The following is a 21856-nucleotide window of genomic DNA, read 5'->3' as shown; positions in this document are numbered from 1 at the left end:
TGGGAGGGACACCTTGTGAGCAAGAAATCCCAGCCCCAGGCCAGACCATGCAGCCAAGGGTTCCAGCATCAGGAAAATAAAGCCTCATAACTTCTGGCTTTAAGGACCAGTGGGGGCTGGGGTGGTGGAAAAACTGCTGCTCTCTCAGTAGAGTCCATTTAAAGGGCCCACACAGTCCCAGAATGTACACAAACCCAGCAACTCTGGGAACCACCACCAGGGCAATAGCTAGAGGGTATCAGTCACATATGGTAAGGGGGCGAAGTGGCTGGAAACAGGATGAGTGCTGAGCAAGCCTCCAACAGCCAGGCAGTGGCATTGTCCCCTCTTCAATCCCTCCCCTACATACAGAGCCACAAAGTGGTTAAGTGGGTTGCGCTACCCTGGAGAATAGCTAAGGCTCTGCCCCATACAACTGAACAGGTACACTAAGGGAGTCAAAGCAGCTCTACCTGATACATAGAAGCAAACACAGGGAGGCTGCTAAATTGAGGAGACAAAGAAGTATGGCTCAAATGAAAGAACAGAACAAAACCCCAGAAAAAGAAGTAAACAAAATGAAGATAGCAAATTTAACAAATGAAGAATCCAAAACACTGGTGATAAGGATGCTCATTGAGTATGGCAAACGCATGAGGGAAGAAATGAAGGCTACACTAAGTGAAATAAAGAAAAACCCACTGGGAACCAATAGTGAAGGGAAGGAAGCCAGGGTTCAAATCAATGATTTGGAACATAAGAAATAAACATTTAAGCAGAACAGAATGAAGAAACAAGAATTGAAAAAACAAGGAGAGAATAAGAAGACCCTGGGGCATCTCCAAAAGTGTCAACGTCTGAATCATAGGGATACCAGAAGGAGATGAGGAAGAGCAAGAAATTGAAAACTTATTTGAAAAAAGAATGCAAGAAAACTTCCCTAATTTGGTGAAGGAAATAGACATACAAGTCCAGGAAGCACAGAGAGTCCCAAACAAGTTGGATCCAAAGAGGACCACACCAAGACACATCATAATTAAAATGCTAAAGGTTGAAGATAAAGAGAGAATCTTAAAGGCAGCAAAAGAAAAGCAGAGAGTTACCTACAAAGGAGTTCCCATAAGACTGTTAGCTGATTTTTCAAAGAAACTTTGCAGGCAAGAAGGGATTGGCAAGAAGTATTCAAAATGATGAAAAGCAAGGACCTACAACCAAGATTACTCTATCCAGCAAAGCTAGCATTTAGAATGAAAGGGCAGATGAAGTACTTCCCAGACAAGGTAAAGCTAAAGAAATTCATCATCACCAAGCCCTTATTATATTAAATGTTAAAAAAGATCAAAACTATGAACATTTAACTGACAACAAACTGACAACTATCAACAATTGAATCTAATAAACAAAAACAAGAAGGAAAACAACTAGTACAAGAACAGAACCATAGATATGGAGATCTTATGGAGGGTAATCGGCTGGAAGGAGGAATGGGAAGAATGAGGGAAATGGTGCAGGGATTGAGAAGCATAACTGGTAGGTACAAAACAGACAGGGGAGAGTTAAGAATAGCATAGGAAAAAGTGAAGCCAAAGAAGTTACATGCACAGCCCATGGACATGAGCTGGTGGGGGAAGATTACTAGAGGGAAGAGGTGGGTACTGAGCAGAGGGGGGCAAAGGAGGGAAATTGTGATAACTGTTAACAGCATAATCAATAAAATATACTTAAAATATAAAATGTGAATACCTCAACTGAAAAATAGAGAGAGAAAACAATTATTTCATGTTGCATTAGAATACAGAATTGTGACTACATCCTTGGTGAAACACATTCTAAGAAGAAATAGAGCTGCACAGAAATTTTAAACATTATTTGGTAGTAATTTAATTGCAGCAATACTGAGATTATTTTGAAATTATTTTAGGATAATACAAATAAGTAATTATGTTAATGCTGTTAGGAACCATTTATAGGAAATATGGGGTATAGAGAAACAAATCAAACCTTTACAAGAAAGCTAACAGATAAATCCAGATGAGGAGCATTCGAGAGAACAAATAACTGAATTTTGGCAACATGGAGAGAAAAGGGGTGAAGAGATGGGAGAAGGGACTGAGCCACTTGAATTTTGACCTGATAATTTCTATTTTGTCAGTTCTTCCATGCTTAATACTTTTAGTCTCAAATAAGCATAACAAATGTTATCAACTTAAGAAATAAAGATAAACTGATTGGGGTTCCAAATTGGTGACTGACACAGGACAGTTGTTCCCTGGCAGGTAATTGCGATACCTTTCACAATGTTGGCGTAATGTATCTGAGGACAGTGTGTTTCACAATAGAATATGTAAATGAATTTAGTACTTAGTCTAGTGTATAATCGTTGTCTAAATAGCTGTAATTCCTGACTTAACAGACTAATCTAAAATGTAATGTGCCTGAATAATATCTAAAATAAGTTGTAACAAATACTCAAGCCAATAAAAATTATTTTCGTAATAATAGTAATATACTATTATTTTATTTCATGAGAACTTCTAAAAGTGTAAGATAAGGACAGTCTGTAACAATTCAAATATATTAAAATGTTCCTCTCTTGTCTTTTTGAGAATTTTATAATAATCTTTGAATAAGAAGCAGCAATTTGGTATGGCTTAGAAACTTAGAAATGAAAAACAGCGCCACTACTATTGATTATATAATATAAATTATATTATATATTAATTTTTTAATTATATGTAGCAGAATCTAATCTCAATACAACCCAAACCCAAATTCATTTGAATCCATTAGTTAATGAAATAACATGTTCTTTCTCCCAAACGAAAGTACTGCTAAGTATAGTGGAACTGAATAACTACTTTTGCATGAAGTTTCCTAAAATTAAAAGGAGAGATTTAAGTGTTTAGTAAATTGACCCTATAACAGCATGTAAGAGCTGAAACAGAAGAAATCTAAATGTCAAAACATTCCCTATTTCTACAATAATATTGCTGAATGGAGTATTTTCAACACATGAGTTTTAAGCCCTAAGACTGATGAGTGGTTTCTGAAATCCATAGAAAGAATCTTATTAAGAGTCCAAGGCTGAACAGTCAAAGTGAAGTGGGAATAAAGTACCTAATCAATAATAAATTTCTAACACTGTGGACTTTTAAAATATAGATACTTCATGAGGAACATTAGTTTTATACAAAAGATGACTCCTAGATTATAATTTTCTTTCTAAGAAAATAAACTTCAAATTTTAATACTAAATTTAAATTAATGTATAATAATGACAAATGTAATTTAGAGAAAAACAAAGGATTTAGTAACTAGGCATAAAAAGATTTTGCTTAAATATGTTAATAATTGTCGGTTTTTAAATGGTAACAAATTGTAATGAATATGCCATAACTTTATTTGCTTTCTTTTCTAAGGTAAACTGACTGTTCTTAAAATTAAGACATGCTTTAACAGATTACACAATCAGTCCACTAAAGAGTGGAGCAGAAGCTATCATAAGTCAGGTCTCATTATATTAAACTCATCATCAAAGTGTTGATTTTACATTATGTCACATAATTTTCATGTAAAACAGTCTGAAGATAACACCTGAAATTGAAGTTGTTGTTTTTAAAACATAAAATCAAACAGACTGCCATTCATACTGTATCAAAGATGTCTCTGGAGAAAACAATACTCATATTCATCAAAGTTTCATAAAGAAAAAGAATCCTTAACCCAAAGATCATAAAATAAAACATGTTTATTTTACCCCATGAACTGATAATTAGAAGTATAAGACACTCATTTAAAAATGTACCTTTGCTTGTGTGTAGCCTGGGTCAAATGATCCTTTATATCAGAAAGATAAAGACAAAATAATCATATTTAAGTACTTCTTACTCCCCATAAAGATGAACATTTAAGTGACTGATAAATCTGAAAAGCTGATTATACATAATAACCATCATTTGGGGAAGTACATAAAAATCAAACAGATTGTATTATGCTATTTTTAAAAAGTGACACGATAACTGTACCATTTTTTTTTAGAAAAGAACATAAAAAGATAGGAGTTCAAAATAGTTTATATCTTAGAAAACTATCCACGAAGAAGATCAAATTCATTTTCAACATGTAAAAAGGATGAAGAATAGAGGCATTAAAAAAAAAAACCCACAAATTCTTCATGAGGCAAATCTTAAAATGTGGAACCTAAGCTCAGAAAAATACACAGAAATGAGTAAGGTCCAGGTCTAATGTGCGTGAGGCATTCCATCCTATAGCAAATCTGAGATACGTAGGTACCCTTAAACCTATAAATTTAGAAAAATATTTTGGTCCATTTTGTTGCGTGTGTACCTCTTGCAATAAATTTGAGTCAGCACCAATGACAGCTCTGCAGTCCTCCGATGTGGCACTGATCAGGTGGTTGCAGAGCTTCGGCTCACAGCAACACAATGCAGCTGAGCAGGCAAGCACAGCCCACAGCCAGAAGCGGTTCTTACTCTCCAGAACAAGGCGACCTTTAAGCTTAAGTTTCCCGGAGAAAATGAGATGCTGATGCTGAAGACGACACTATGGTAAGATGTTATTTAAATCAGTAAGAGATCGACCTCGAAATTCTTTTTCTTTCTTTCTCTCTCTCTCTTTTTTTTTAAGAATAAGAACGTTAGGATTGAATATATTTTCAATAGCAAGTGCATGCACCAGAAATTTGCTGCAGTGTCAGTGGAGAAATTTCTCTTCAATATCCATTCACTTTGTAAATAAACACATTGTTTTCTTTTAGAATCGGCACTGAAATATGCAGAAGAAAAATCACTTTATAAAATGTGAGGTTTGAAGGTACAGTGTTGATTTGGATTTTGCAAGTGCCTTAAAATGTTTTGCAAGGATATATTTATCCTAAAATCACAAAGATGAATTTCAAAGTACTGCTTTAATATCTAAATAAAATCTCATCCTACACACACTGACTTACGTTACTGCAGAGATTTTAAAAAGAGACACGACAGCCATTTTTTCTCCATCTGAGTAAAAAGAATATTATCAACAGTAACAGCTTAAGATTCCAACTCTTTATTTGCAGAGAATGCCATCTGCTAATATTGAGGCTCTGGGAAGATAAACAAGAGAGACTATGTAAGAGATGGGAGAAAACGCAGGAGAGTGTAGGGGCAGAGAGTCCCTACCACATAGCCCCAATTGAAGGATTAAGCATTCGGACTATAAATGAAGGGGAGCTTTGTTAGTTTAATCACTGGAACAATTATAAAAGGACTCAACAACAACGAGGTTTATTGAAAATTTTGCCTAATGCTAACTGACCCATGCAGAGGCCTAATTGTATTTGCATATTAAAAGAAGGGTATATCTGTTTGTTTCCAGGCTTTGAAGGAATATCAGATACTGAAAATGTCTCCCAGCTTGTTCATCCTTCTGTTTCTCACACCCGGTATTTTATGCATTTGCCCTCTCCAATGTATATGCACAGAAAGGCACAGGCATGTGGACTGTTCAGGCAGAAACTTGACTACTTTACCATCTGGACTGCAAGAGAATATTATCCATTTAAACCTGTCTTATAACCACTTTACTGATCTGCATAACCAGTTAACCCAGTACACTAATCTGAGGACCTTGGACATTTCAAACAACGGGCTTGAAAGCCTCCCTGCTCAATTACCTCGGTCCCTCTGGAATATGTCTGCTGCTAACAACAACATTAAACTGCTTGACAAATCTGATACTGCTTATCAGTGGAACCTTAAATATCTGGATGTTTCTAAGAACATGCTGGAAAAGGTTGTCCTCATTAAAAATACACTAAGAAGTCTTGAGGTTCTCAACCTGAGTAGTAACAAACTTTGGACAGTTCCAACCAACATGCCCTCCAAACTACATATTGTGGACCTGTCTAATAATTCCTTGACACAAATCCTTCCAGGAACATTAATAAACCTGACAAACCTCACACATCTTTACCTGCACAATAATAAATTCACATTCATTCCAGATCAAGCTTTTGACCAGCTCTTTCAGTTGCAAGAGGTAACCTTTTACAATAACAGGTGGTCATGTGACCACAAACAAAACATTACTTACTTATTGAAGTGGATAATGCAAACAAAAGCCCATGTCATAGGGACTCCCTGCTCCAGCCAAATATCATCTTTGAAGGAACATAACATACACCCCACACCTTCTGGATTTACCTCAAGTCTGTTCACTGTAAGTGCAACGCAGACAGTGGACACCATTCACTCTCTGAGTGCGGCACCTCAATCCAAAGTGACCAAAACCCCCAGACAATATCGAACAAAGGAAGCAACACTTGGCGCCACTCTAGGCAAAGACACCTCCTTTACTAGCACTGACAAGGCTTTTGTGCCCTATCCAGAAGACACATCCACAGAAATGACCGATTCACAGGAGGCAGCAGCTGCAACTCTAACTATTCAGCTCCAAGATGGAATGGTTACAAACACAAGCCTCACTAGCTCAAAAAAGTCATCCCCGACACCCATGACCCTAAGTATTACTAGTGGCATGCCAAATAATTTCTCTGAGATGCCTCAACAAAGCACAACCCTTAACTTACGGAGGGAAGAGACCACCACAAATGTAAAGACTCGTTTACCTTCTGTGGCAAGTGCTTGGAAAGGAAATGCTCTGTTTCTCTTAATGCTCAATGCTGTGGTCATGTTGGCCAACTGAGGGTCTGCATTTTCTGAAACTAATGAAAGAACTGCTCCCTGATGTATAGTTGGGAACACATGCCCCTATCTAACCAGTGATTCAAGCTATCTTAAGTATTCAAGAAAGCCAGTGTTACCTTTCTGATTCTGATGTAAATGAAGTAATTTGTCTTAAATAAAAGAAGTGCACAATGTCTTGGTACTTGCTGCTATTTTACTGTCTTAAGTAAAACTAATGAATTTCTTTTTTTAATGAAATGTTTTCTTTTTAAGGCTTCAATTTATTGCACAAGATATAAAGCATCTAAACTTTAATATGTATTTTATGTATGTTTACACTGTCAAACATCTGGGAACAAAATAAATGGTCTATGCTCATAACTGTGTCATTTGGCTTTTGAGTCATACTGACTTACCTACTAAGAAAGACTCAAAATGACCTGATCATTTGTGTCCTCAGGTACCTTGGTCAAGTCTTCACGGTAAATGAAATGTTGGAGGTATCCAAGGATTGTGCCACTAGAGTAAAACTGTGGTTGCCACCCCGTGAATGATTATGCCATGTCATTATTTTACACACAAGCCATAACTGTTTTAAATCTAAATGACGTCCTGCTTCTGAGGAACTCTTGGCTACTTTACAGATTATATAATGGACAAAAGCTCTTCAAAAAGCTAGAAGACTCTAGGCTTTGCATTTTAATGAGGAAAGTTTAATGACTTTGTTTTTTGCATTTAAGAAAGGTACTGAAAACAATAAAAAGTTTAGGTTTAAAGTAGTGTGAAGAAACAGTTTTAGTGCATATTTAACAAAATGTTTATTAATAGAAATATAAATACTTACAAAGTTAAAGTTTTCTATGTGCAGGAGAGAAAAATTTATTTTTTGCACATTAGAAATTAGAATGTGACTTACCTAAATTGAAGATTAATTTCAGAATAAAATCATGGGGACCTAACAAACATGGACAGTACTAAGGGAGGGAGGAAGGGAAAGGAAAAGAAAAACAGGAAGGGAAGAAAGAATGGGATTCATTTTGTGCTACAACCAGATGATAAGTCCAATAAAGTAGCTAACAGGACTAGGCCTGCGCACGAGACAAATCTTAATACTCCAAATCAAATTGCACTAGGACTCCAACTAGGAGAAAATCAAGAATTTTCTACAAATATAAAAGTATGCCACCTTATTTGTGAATTAGAGACAAACATAACTAATAGCCAAGAGTCAGAAAAAGAAGCCCGGAAACAAGGCGAGATTAAAATGCAGGACAGCATAGTTGAATGTGTGAGCCACAAACGAGGTGTTTCGTTTGTGGGACATAAGGAAGCATCTATTTCAAGCACTCCGAGAGTTGGGAAAAAGAGCACAGAAAGAAAATTTTATGCTCCTTACTAAGAAATTTTAAAATTAAGATAGACTTCTTTCTAGATTTGGGAATATTTCTATTGAGAGAGAGGCGAACAGTAACAACCTTCTAATGTGCTCTTTTTAAAAATATAATGCCCTAAATGGTTTTAAAATGCATTACTTTTCCAAATAAGCAAGCTGTTTCCACTTCTTCCCAATCACTGATCTAGTGTCTCTACCACTGATGACAGAGGCTCATGGCTTACATATTTCTACTCTGCCCCACACCAGCTAGCACCCTGCTTTAAAAAGCATGCACACTGGGTTTCACAGGGTTCTCAGAGGTAATAATGTCTTCCACTCTGAAGGTGTCAAAAATTCAATGTTGTTTTAGAAACACGATGGGGAAGAGTGGCAAGAAAATAAAATTATGGATTACAGCATTACCAGCACCTATGGATTATACCAATCTGACATGTCCACAAAACGCAGATGAAAAACTCAGTAAATTTACAAGTACAACACATGTCACCTATACAGACTCTAAGTCCTCAGAAAGAAGTATTATCTAGCCTTAAATTAATTAAACAATACTTTTGTCTAAAGAAATTGTGGTCTTAGCATTATTAATGGAGATGGGCTCGTTACTTGCTACTAAGACAAGAACTACTGTATTACTGGACTCCATAAATATTTCAAAATGCATTATTAGTCTTCAGCATCTACCTCTCAAGCTCATAAGATATATATCCACCCATCCAACCCTAACTAAGCTTCTACTTTACAAGTAACTCATTTCTCACCAGTCAAGTAGATTCAAGCAACAAACACAAAAGCAAATGCAATAAGGGATCGAGTAGCAGTGAGGAGCGTGCGCTGGTGTCAAAGGTTCTAGGCCAAACCCTGCCTCTGCCACTTCGCAGCTGTATAACTCCGGACAAGTTACCACTGCTCTACATCACAGATTCCTGGTCTATAAAATGGGCCAGCAGGACCTGTTTGTTCATAGTCGTTTTATTCTGAGGAGTAAATGGTGTAATTCACACAATGTTGCCACTGCTGTTGTTAGGATTATTATTATTACTTGTGTATGTCCAAGCCCAGGGAACACCCAAACTCTACCTGCACCTGAGAGAACGAAAGGCTCTATTTGCTTTGGTCCTGTTCCTCCACCCTCTAAAATTCAGGTTTATATAGGGACACAGGTGAAAGCCATATCATATATCACAGCAGAATGGGATGTCTTCTATAGCTAGCTTAAAGGGTGACAGCAAACATGTGCTATTCAGTAATCTAACAAAACAATGCTCTGAAGCAATAGCAAATTCCTTTAACTAACACCAAAAGTGTCAAACAAAAGCCAACCTAAAATCGTTTGTAAGACTATTCCTTTTGAAGGACATTGTTTTAAATATTTGTTAAAATCCTCACCCCAGGATGGTTATTGATTTTAGAGAGACGAAGGGAGACAGAGACAGAGCGGAAGAGAAAGACACATCGGTGTGAGAAACAAGCTGATCAGCTGCCTCCCATACATGCCTGACAGGGGACTGAACCGTAACTGTCTGGTGGACAGGACAACGCTCCAGCCACCTGAGCTACCCGGCCAGGGCTCTTTTTGAAGTACATTTTAAGAACTAGATAAGGAATGATACCATGTATTTATAAACATCATGCTTAAAAGTAAAACGCTGTATTTCTATTAAATCAGAATAGAGCACCAATCCCCATCATCATCAATTTTTTTTAAAACATTATTTGGAAAATTTCAGAACAAAAAACAGAAGCAACAGATAAAATTACAGGAAAGTAAAACACAATAATAGAAGAAATACTTGGCTATCTACAGAATTCCTCAAGAATACCTTCAGAAGAATAAGTTTAAATAACTACCAAAATAAATAGGAAACATTAAATATTTTCTCATATCTTGGTAACAAATAATTAGAAAATTATAGGAAAAAGATACCATTTATAACAATACCAGTACACCACAATTAACAATGCCAAGAAATAACATTCATATGAAATGAATAAGACCAAAGGAGGAAAAGGTGAAAAACATTAATGAGACGTATAAACTTGATAAAGATGATAAATAAAGGCCTCTCCATTTATTTATTGTTTCACTCAGTAAATATTTATTCAGCATCTGAACACACCAGGCACCAAGGCTAAGTACAGGAGATACTCTTTAACTGATATTGTAAAGATGCGATTATGTCCAGTATAATTTATAGATTAAGCCAATTCTGACAAACATTCTAATGAGATTCTTTTTGGAACATAGCATTAAACATGTAAGTTCATATGGAAAAATAAACAGGCAAGAAAAGAAGGAAGAAATAGTAAAGGCAACTTAGCCTTTCTTGGGAGGGAAACATACCATCTGTAAATATTAAGACAGAATAGTAGTGGCATAAAAATAGAAAGATAACCCAATATAGAAATGCACAGTGCATGTGAGAATCCTCTGTGACTCCATTTCCTCACAAGGCTGTGGTGAGGATGAGATAATAAATGTAAAGTACTCAGTGCTACTCAACCATGCTTACTACATAATACGCTCTCAAACACTGTTACCTTCAGAAGGAAAAAGAATCACAAATCAAAGAGTAAGGGAAGCCAATAAACAATGCTGGGAAAATTGGAAAACAGTCCAATTTAACACTCACTTCATGTGCTATGCTTACACAGCAAACTAAAAAATGTTAACATTAAGAAAGGAAGTCTTAAAACCAATAGAAGGATTTAAAAATATTTATAAATCTCTGGGTGGCTATTTTTATTAGAAAAAGAAAAAAATTCATAAAGAAATCATCAATAGATTTGTCTATATAAAACCATCAAATAAATCTCTTTATGCTGAAACAATGGACCTAATAAAAATATTCAAATAAAGGAAATTGTTAATCAAAGCTCATAAAAACGATAAGAAAAATATTCAGATTCCCAATGGATAAGTGGGCAAAGGACACAAACAGTATTTTAAAGACAGGAAGCATGGTTCTTGATAAATATATGGGAATATAGCCAACCACATAATATTGCTTACTGTAGGATCAGGCCTACAGTATTATCTTAAAATTTTATAGTATTATCTTAAAATTTTCCTGCCCCCTCACTGTTAAGTTCAAACTAAATGTTTTAGTCCCTCTAAGCTCCCATGCTCTCTCTTGCCACCAGACTTTCACAGATGATGTATGTCCTCTTTGGTTCATGCCCCCCCCCCCTTCTTCCCCTGGAAAACCCTTATTCATCCTTTTGATTTCAGGTTAGATATCACTTTCTCCTGGAGTTTAGTTTTTGAGCACCTTGATCTGATTTTATAAATAAAAGAATGAATTAATACAGATCAAAGGTATGTCTGGTGGGCTAATAATGACCTCCTTAAGATAGACTAAGTCTAACCTCCAAGCCTTATTCTAGAGTCTAATTCTATTAGGTCAAAGTCATAGCTTCATAGTCCAGAGAAAAGCAAGATCAAAGAAAAGGCTGGTACTTGTCATAGAAGTATTTAGTTCCGGGCACTGGGGAGTTACCTTTGGAACAATTTCCTGAGAAAGGCTAATTCTAATACCTGTAAAAGTAGATCACTCAAGGGAAATGAGTAAAGAAACAGAAACAAATGTCACCTCAATGTGTTAATGATGTGTTAAACAGATTAGTTTGTTTTACACTTCGAAAAACTGTGGTTGAGAGTGAGGTTTTTCAGTAGCTCAACTTTAAGAAATGCCCCAATACGTTTAGGAACCAGTAGAGACATACGCTCAATACACCTACTCACCTCTTCTATAAATTGTGGCCTGATACTCTGAATTTGTTGGAAATTATTAATAAGCTCAAAGCACAGAAACTAAACATATACAAACTCAATAAAAACAGCAAAACTATATAATTCTAAGTGTATTTAAAGCACATTATGGTTTAATAGAAAGAGCGTAAGTTTTTGTCACCATGTTACTGCCTTGGGCAAGTAATTAAATGTGTCCTCTGTAAAAATCCACAAAGTTAAGAACATGTATTCCATATGGGTATTTTAAAGAACAGACTAAATCATGTATATTAAAGCACTTCGTAGGTGCTACATAAAAATTTTTAAAGATTACTGCTATCCCCTGTTTAAGAGATTCTTAGGTAATTAACAAGGTCAGAAATGGAAATGACTAAATCCAAACTGCTACATAAGTCCCGTGTAGTTGTCCTCTTCAGCTATACTTCAAATAGATGGTTTACAAGGTTTGTTATTTATTTATCCCATGGGAAATATAATTCATCAGTAAAAAATTAGATTTCTGAGTATTTCACAAGGCTATCTCAAAGCCAAGTATCAAATTAATCTGATGGAATGCTCAATACCAGGAAATGCACTTTTCCACTTTGTGTTGTTTTGTTGCCCATAGTCACAGCTCAAACAAACTGAACACCCTGGAAGGCTACCGGAGTTCAAATGCCTGTCAAGTGCTTGCCTCAACAGAAAATAAACTAAGATATAATGGCTTTTCATTGAGAAGGGAAAAAACAAAGCATCAGTAAGGGAAAACAAGGATGCCATCCACCACAATAACCACCAGGAAGGCTTCTGTTTGCCAACTGAAGCCTCAGCGACCACTGTTGCATCTGAGACACTACAGTTCAAGAGTAACGGGCACACAGCCACATCCATTTACCAGTTCTATTACTCAGACGTCAGCAACTCAGCTCTATTTCCTCATACCGATGACAAATAATTAAAGCACATAAACGTTTAAAAATAATTTCATCTATTTACAGGCTCCAATATTTCCTCATGGTATAGTTTTTCTATAATGATTATTAAGAAATCTTTCTTGCTTTAACAAAGTATATTTGGATGAAATATTATGAATCTCTTGCCCTGATACTAAAATTTTAAAAAAGCTGTAGGTCATTAAATATGAACTTAAAGACACACTGTAAAAGCTAAAGTGTCTTTAAAACATATTAAAATTAACTAAAGGATCAAGAAGTCACCTGAAACTAGTAAAATAACATCTTCATATATTAACTATGAGTTGACTATACATGATTTTAATCTTAAACATAAATGTCACATGTGATACATCTAAATTTCTGTATTTTTCTTCAAAGCAGTAATATTTGAGTCATTATTAACTCCTATTCCAATGGACATGTCATTTCTGAAAACATCTTTGGGGCCTCTTCTTTCAAATATTACTAAGGGCCAGTTTATAAGTCACACAAGAAAAAGACTCATTTTAAACAATAACCAAAAAATAGTATTGCTAAACTTGACATTTGCATTGTCAAAAAATTTCAAGTATAAAAATTTTCCTATCACATTAAAAAAAACATGCTTCATTTGACAGTACCTTCCAAAAAATGTAGTTCCCTAAACTGTGCTCAAAGGCAGCAGGTTTTGAAGTAAGTACATCATCTCTAATAGTGACTCATTAGAAGGGAACGATATTCACTTAGCTGTTAGATGCTTGTTTTAAAATTTGCCATGTTGTTTTATGTAATCAAAACTTGTAAATATATATCTCAAGGTTATTTATTTTCAAGGATTACATATGTATATACTAAAAGAGGTGAAGCAGAGTTGATTCAAAAAAAAAACAACAATTGTTTTTGCATAGCAATAGATGGGCTGCAGCCACTTACCACCTGGTAGTGCAACTCAAGTCATAACCACCAGGTCACTCAGTATGTATCAATCATTAAATCATCTCTGATGAGTAAAGCAAACCCTTGTTTCACTAATACCCAAGGCCACTACACTTGTGTAAATCAAGTATCACAGAAAATAAAACCACTCAAGAAATCTTTTGACTCAATTTGGAACTTCAATCTAATCACTCTCTTAAACCTTCTTCCTTCAAACTATAGTTGTGTGTATCTAATTAAAACTGGTGATTAGTTTTAACACTCTCACTAAATGATTAAGTCTACACAATAATTAAAGCTAGGTTCACTTATTAAGTGTTTTATAAAATGCCACATGCTCTGATACAGTCTTTGTGTATCAAAGACATCTAAGACCTAGGAGCTAAAAGTCCAATAGGTGAACAAAAAAGTTATACTCTGTGCACCTCCATGTTCACTGCAGCATAATTTTAAATAGCCAAGTCATAGGAACAACCCAAGTGTCCATTGATAGGTGAATGAATAAAGAAAATGTGGTATATGACTACATGGAATATTATTCAGCCATAAAAAGAAAAAAAATCCTGCCATTTGCCACAATATGGATGGACCTGAAAGCATTATGCTAAGCAAAATAAGTCAATCAGAGAATGGCAAATACTGTATGATTTCACTTTATGTGGAACCTAAAAACAAAAATAAACAAAAAACCCAAACCAACAAAACAGAACTCATAGATACAGAGAACAAACTGGTGGCTGCAGAAGGGGACACTGGGGGAGGGCAAGGTTGGGAATAATTAATGAAAGTGATTAAAAGTAAAAACTTCTAGTTATAAAGTAAGTAAGTCCTGGACATATAATGTATAGTATGGTGACTCTAGTTAATTATGCTCTATTATACATTCAAAAGTTTCTAAGAGTAAATCTTTCAAGTTTTCATCGAAGAAAAATAATTTTGCAAGGTGATGGATGTTAACTAGTCTCTTTGTGATAATCATTTCCAATATATACAAAAACTGAATCATGTTGTATACCTTAAAACTAATATAAGGTGATGTCTCAATTTTTAAAAAAAGAAACATATTCTAACATGGGCATTTATCAAAATTTGCCTAAAACAATAGATAAGAAAAGTGTTGGGTGGGGATGTAGAGAAATTAGAACTCTCATATACTGCTAGTGGAGATGTAAAATGGTAGAGCAGCTTTAGAAAACAGTTTGGCAGTTTCTGAAAACGTTACACATCAAGCTATGGTCCAGCAATTCTGCTCCTAAGATTTTATACACACACACACACACACACACACACACACACACAATTAAATCATATATCCACACAAAAACTTGTACATGAATATACACAGCAGCATGAGCATAATAGCCAGAAATGGAAACAATATCCATTAACAGATAAATGGGTAAAAAATGTGATTTTATAGTGGAATATTATTTAGGTATAAAAAGGAATAAAGCACTGATGCTACAACATCCATAAACCTTGAAAACATTATGTAAAGTAAAAGAAGCCAGTCATAAAAGAGCACATATTGTACTACTCCATTTATATGAAATGTCCAGAAGAGGCAAATCCACAGAGACAAAAGTAGCTTCGTGGTTGCCAGGGGAATCACTGCTAATGGGTATGGGGTTTCTTTTTGGGGTGATGAAAAGTGTAAAATTATAGTGGTGATGATTGCAAACTCTGTGAGTATACTAAAACCCACTGAACTGTACACTTTAAAAGGGTGAATTTTATACTATGTGAATTACATCTAAATAAAGCTTTAAAAAACTTTTTTACTTATTTTTAGCTTACCTAGGGAAGTCAGAGTCAGGTTACTAAGATGGGTCTTGAATCAAAAGCAGTTTGCCCTATGTTAAAGGAAGGCCATCCAAAGCTGACAAGCCTATGCAAAAGTATAAGGCATGGCAATGGTGAGATGGTCAGGGTTGCTGAAACAAAGGTGAGGCATATAATATAGTCTGGAGCATCTTTCTAAAATGCTCTACACACTGTGATGACTAGTCTCCTTCTATTAAACTTTTGAGACAAATGGTTCTAGTGGAGGAAATGCACAGAATGTTCATTTGGCATTTTGAATTTTCTGGGCAGACTTTGTGGCTTTGCCAGCTCCTGAAGTCTTCCTCACAACTGCCCTGATGCTACCCTCAGCAATGTATCATGAACACACTTTTCTGAGAACAGCCCAGGGATCATCTAAGGCTTACTTGGAACAATATGATGGCAGCATCATCGTATTTCCAAAATAAGGTCAGCATCTAGCCTCTTACCAAAATGACTTCCAATCTTTTGCTATAGTTCAGCAATCTTGCAATTAACATGAACAGCATAAAGGATTATAAAGAGACTTTACAAGATGCTAAGGAACAAAGGCTTTATCTTTTATAAGCCATGGTATTTTGGAGTGTGGTACCTATATGATAGGAAATAAGTATTTACTATTTCTGTATATCTTTTTTTTACCATTATCTTTTGTTTACTGGTTTTCTAGTAATGGCAATCAATATTGATTTTCTACTTACAGTATATATTTTCCTTTAAGAAAAAAAGTCAGTACAAATATTGAGGGAATAATACAGATGTCATGTAGAAATGGCAAAAATCCCAAAGGTGGTATAGGAATGCCTTAAGTATGAAAACTTAGCTAACAGGAATGTACAGAAGGTTTTATCTGGAAGTGACATGCTCATAGTTTAAAAAGATCATTCTGGCAAACAATGTGGAAGATGAAGAGGATGGGGCAAAATACTGGTGACAACTAATCCAATAAGAAAGTTGTTGCAATAGCCTAGACCAGAGGTCAGCTTTGCAACTAAGGGAAAATGTGTTCCTTTTTCTATATTAGATTTCTAATATGAAGAGGCTATTTTACTGTAGAAAAGTATGCAGGTGCAATTCTAAGAAGAACTCACATGTAAGTCCAACATAACAATAGCCTGTCTTTGCATATTTGCATATCCACTTTCTTAGGAAGCTTCCGAACAGAGTTGACACGTGAACCACACGTGTCTGAACTGTGCAGGCCCACTTGTATGTGTAATTTTTTCAATAAATATACAGTCGGCTCTCCATAGCCCCAGGCTTCACATCTTTGAACTTAACCAACCACCCAGTGGAGAACAGTACATATTTCTGACCTGCGGTTGGGAGTCCACAGAATACATTGTTTAACGTCATTTTACGTAATGAACTTGAGTACCCCTGAATTCTGATTTCCACAGGGACACTCCAAATTCCAGTCCCTCGTGGAAACGAAGTGACAACTACAGTCACATTTTGGGGAATCAAAAGGTATATGCAGATTTTTGACTGTGTGGGCTATCAGCACTCCTAACCCTCATGTAGTTCAAAGGTCAACTGAAGTTTATTGAAAAGTACTTGTCCACACTAAAAAGCCACTTGCTACTAGACCCTACTGAATTGTTTTAAATGTTCTACTTTTAAATACATGCAAAAAAAAAACCCCACTAGCAGCAAGGTAAGAATTTTAATTCTAAAAATCTGACTGCTTTCAGAACAAGTCAAACATATGCAAATTTCGAAACTGTAAAGGTTAAGGACCATGAGGCAAGGGGGCAATGAGCACAGCCCCCGGGTAGCGCCCGCTGAGGGTTTCCCACTGAGGAGCAGACGCGCCGGGACTGCCGCAGCGTGTGTAACTGCCACTCAGGAAAAGATTCAAGTACCCTTTTCGTGAGGCAAAAGCCCAAAGACCAAAGAGAAAGGTTACAGAAGAGAAAACTGGACCTCACTGCTTCTAGAGTAATATAATAAAACTGCAACTTCATACTCTCAAGAAATCGCTATGTGAAATTTATGAGCATTCAGATAATTTTATAAGTAAGATCACTTTTCTCCATTTTTTAAGAGTTTTGAAAGAATCAATATGTGAAAGTATAAAGAAAAAAATTGGGTCAATTCAAGGTAACGTAAGTATGTAAAGAGAGATACTGCTCACATATAATTGCTCACTAGTTCCAAAGCTCCAGCTCTAAATTTGAGAAATTTATATTTCCCACATAGAAAATCAATAACATAGTTGCTACTCTTTTTAAAAAAATAATAAGTGAGGTACATATAAGTTTTATTGTACTATTTTCATGTGCCTCTAAAATTATCTCAGAAAAGTTTGAAAAGCTGTACAGATAATTAAGGAAGCATAGAGATAATTTTACAGGAACTTAAAGCTATTAAATATAATCATTCACTACTCTACTGTCTGGCACAAAGGAGGTGGTCAAATTTTGCTAAAATAAAAATTAAAAAACAAAACAAAACAATACTCACTCTGAAACCCCTCTTACTGTTCAGGTACTATTTCCTACCCAGGTTCTTGTCCAATCACCCAGCTCTTTTATACATACACAGTCTTACACTTTTCCAACAATCATTTATTATTAGTTAATAATAAGGATTCAGGAATATGGGGTGGAATGTACCCAGGTTGCTATTCACCTCCCTGGGAGAAGGACGGAGGACAGAGGACAGGTAGGGTGCAGCCAGTTCAGATCTGCCCAGCAGCTGTCTGAGGTTGACACCCAGGATATGAGGCAAAAAGCCTGTATACAGGCCAGTACATTTGCACACAGAGACCTCACCCCCTGTAGCGGTCATTGCCTTCTCACAGTAGTGGAAGTTCAGGTAGTTCTGCCAACAGTTCCTGGTTTGGTTCTGGCTGGGGAAGCGGCTGTCAAAAGGGGAAGTCTAGTAGTTTTCTGGTGGTGTTGTCTTGTTCCGTGTTGCTGACTCCTCAACATGCCCCTGCAGGTGCTCTCAGGTCAATGTGACCTTGGCCCATATTTGATATTCTTGCACCAATTGTGGCTACTATTTACCACATATCCATACAAATATAGTCATAATTAGTACTCACAATAAACCTACTAAATTGGTACAGACCCACAATCCCTTATCTGGAACCCTTGGGGCAAGATGTATTTCTAAATTCAGAACTGTTCAGATTTTAGGAAGACAATACAGTGCACATACTGTCTGTAGTATGTTAAGGTTCCAGCAGGGAACAGGCAGTACACTCAAGCTGGGATATTACAGATTATGTATGAAGGAGAGGAAAGGGTTTAGGGAAAGAAACTCCGAGGGAGAGTGAGACGCTAGACCTGCAGAATTGGAGGCAGGGAGCAGCTACCAGAAACCAAACACCAGAGGGTTGCTGCACAAAAACTATCGTCATGGAGGGATGCAGCCGGCCCACAGTGACCCCGCAGAAAGGGAGCCGAGAGAATTCATACTCGACCTTACTCTCTTTCCTCCCTCCCACCTCCTTGCTTGTATTCCCCATGGACCAACTGTAAGCTAGTGAAGGTCCAACGACATCCAACAGGGAGCCTCTCAGGGAACAGACCAGGGTAGAGAAGAAGAGAGAGCAGATTTCGACAGGCAAAGACAAGCCGTCCAGCACACAGCTGAATCAGTCAGCATAGACTAACTTCTGTCACAAAAAACCCCCAAAACAACACTGGCCAATAGAATGAAAGTTAATTTCTCATTTACATCATATCATCCAGTAGTTCTACCATCTTCTAGGGTCTTGGAGACCCCCTACTGAGCCCTCTGTTTCTAGGAGGTATTGACAAGAGCAAGAATGGAAAACTGGTGAGAAGTCAGATAGCAGGCCTAGAGGTAACATACCTCCTGGGAACCTACATTTTGCTGACCGGGACTCAGTCACAGAACCACCTAATATAAGGATGTTAGGAGTGGTATGGTAATGTGCCTAGAAGGAACAGGAGGAACACAACTGTAAATACTTGCCTTGTTGCGTATTATGTAACACTCCAGTGGAACTTGAAACAGCACCCCAAAATCATTCTGCAATGAAACACTAATATCCACACCAAGCAGGAAAATATAGATGCTATTATTAATAAATGTAATAAAAACCTTCACACCAATGCAGGTTAGGTGTTTCCACCAAAGAAGTATTGCTGCCAAACTTTTTTTTCAAATGCATCCTTTATTTTATATATGTATGTATGTGTGTATATATGTGTGTATGTATTGATAGAGGGGAAAAGGGAGGGAGAAAGATTTGTAAGAGAGAAACATTGACTATTTCCTCCTGTATATGCCCCGACCAGGGACCAAACCCTCAACCTAGGCACGTGCCCTGACTGAGAATTAAACCCATGACCTTTCAATTTGCAGGATGACACCTAACCAACGGAGCCACACTAGTCAGGGCGGAGCCAAACTTCTTTTTACAAAACTCTGTTTTCAGAAAATATTGGATTTCAGAATTGCAAGTAAAGGATTATGAATGTATATTATGATCCACATCATACCAATGAGAAATACTCTCAAAACAGTAGCTGTAAAGTAGAGATGGGACTTAGACTATAGCCTGTGACATGCAAATTTACGCTTATGCTGCAGGAAAAACTGCAAATAACCAAATTTTAAAAAAAAATTATTTTAGACATCAATAATGACATTAGTCCTCAGACATAAAGAACAAACAGAAGACTGAATTCTGACGTTTACTGTGTCCGATTCTATACAAGCACTCACTGTGCTAGCAGGTAGAGGAAATATAAAGAATAAGAGAGAGTCTGACCACAAGACAGATAAAATGTGGTAGAAGAAAGATTTAGGATGCATTTATTGTAAAAAAAAGACCCTGATAAGTGCTCTAAAAGTATGAAATCTTAAAAGGGCTGATGTGAAGAACAGAAATAGGGAAGGCCCATATCAAAGGTGCTGCCATCAGAGTTAGACCCTGAAGGAAGAACAGAATTTTTTTTTAAAGATTTTTTAAATTTATTTTTTAGAGAGAGGGGAAGGGAAGAAGAGGGAGGGACAGAGAGGGAGAGAGACAGCAATGTGTGAGAGAAACATTGAACAGTTGCCTCTAGCACGCCCCCAACTGAGACCTGGCCCGCAACCCAGGCATGTGCCGTGATCGGGAATCAAACCGGCAACCCTTTGGTCTGCAGACAGGTCCTTAATCCACGGACACACACAAGCCAGGGCAAGAAGTTAGAATTATGAATAAGGAAGAAGCAATTTGAGCAGGTGGGGAAAGCTGCACAAAGATACACAGGTGGAAGGTATTTTAAGGTCTGAATAATAGCCAATGATTTTTGTTTGGGAGCATTTGAGTGCCAGAGAGTTCAGGACTTTAAATTTTACTTAATTATCACTGAGAGGCCTGTGCAGTTTAAAATCAATAGGAAAAAGAAGATAATGAGAAATCCAAGGCTGGAGAGCCATTTGGCTAGATAATGATGCAACTACCTGAGAAAGAGATTATGAGAAGAATATAGGTAGCAGAATAGGAAAGGGAAAATGTTGAATTTTAAATTAGTTGAGATTGAGATGTATAAGTATCAATAAAGAGCTGTGTGTGCATTATCTTAGTACTGTGATTTATAATATCTACTCTGGTTGCTAAGAGGCTTTTAATGTTTACTTCTTAGGTACGATCAAGCTAACTGCCAGGTAAGTGAGGTTCTATATATATACACCGTATAAACAGGATTTAGCTAGCACTTGTTCTATTCAGGCAGGAGGAAAAAAAGAACTTCATAGCAAAGTAAAACAAGTGAGGAACATGTACAGACTTGTAGTTCTGCCATTTATGTAGCAATTTCCTTGTTATGTCAATGCCATTGTTCACACAGCCTGCAATTTTTAAAGAATAATGGCCCATGTGATGAAAGCATTAACATAATACATCCCAACTTCCCTGTACGCTAATTATTAAGAAAAAGAAGTGATCAGAAGACAAAATTTCTTTAAAGAATTTACTTAAAATTCTTTAATGGTGGTTTCATATATTAAAACACTCTTTGTAATGAAAGTATCACTTTCCTATACAATCCTTTTATTATTAAGTTAGTTTTATATTAATAAAGTTTAACCTTTTCTAATAAGTTACTTTATTTACTAGAAATTAAATTCCTGAAATGCTATATTCCTATTTCAAAATGACCATGGCCAGAAACGACCCTATGAACTTATATACAAGATGTTTTAGGAAAAAAACAAAACAAAAACCATAGACATCTATCTCTAATATACTTACTGGATTTTAACTCATGATAATCACAGCAGGCAAAACAGTATATTTCTCTAATTAGTCAATCCAGTGAAAAAATTCATAATGTATGCTTGGATAAGCGAAATAACAAAGCAGCATTCACTGGATTCTTTAAGTAAGCAATTAGATTTT

General features: G+C 36.3%; 2 protein-coding genes across 3 annotated transcripts in view; one reads left to right on the top strand and one right to left on the bottom strand.

The window, feature by feature from the left end:
• The window catches only part of NF1 (neurofibromin 1), a 211097-nt gene that overhangs the window by 60567 nt on the left and 128674 nt on the right, over positions 1-21856 (bottom strand). The window lies entirely within an intron of this gene.
• Positions 4380-7054, top strand: OMG (oligodendrocyte myelin glycoprotein). Its single transcript, XM_090291225.1, has 2 exons — positions 4380-4547; positions 5356-7054. Exons 1-2 carry the CDS (start codon positions 4545-4547, stop codon positions 6682-6684), a joined length of 1332 nt encoding a protein of 443 aa, XP_090147351.1. The 5' UTR covers positions 4380-4544; the 3' UTR covers positions 6685-7054.

This window comes from Furipterus horrens, unplaced genomic scaffold (genome assembly GCF_987537825.1).
Source record: "Furipterus horrens unplaced genomic scaffold, mFurHor1.1.pri manual_scaffold_11, whole genome shotgun sequence".
Classification (NCBI taxonomy): domain Eukaryota; kingdom Metazoa; phylum Chordata; class Mammalia; order Chiroptera; family Furipteridae; genus Furipterus; species Furipterus horrens.
Note: the sequence above shows the minus strand (reverse complement) of the source record. Positions and strands in the feature narration are given on the sequence as shown.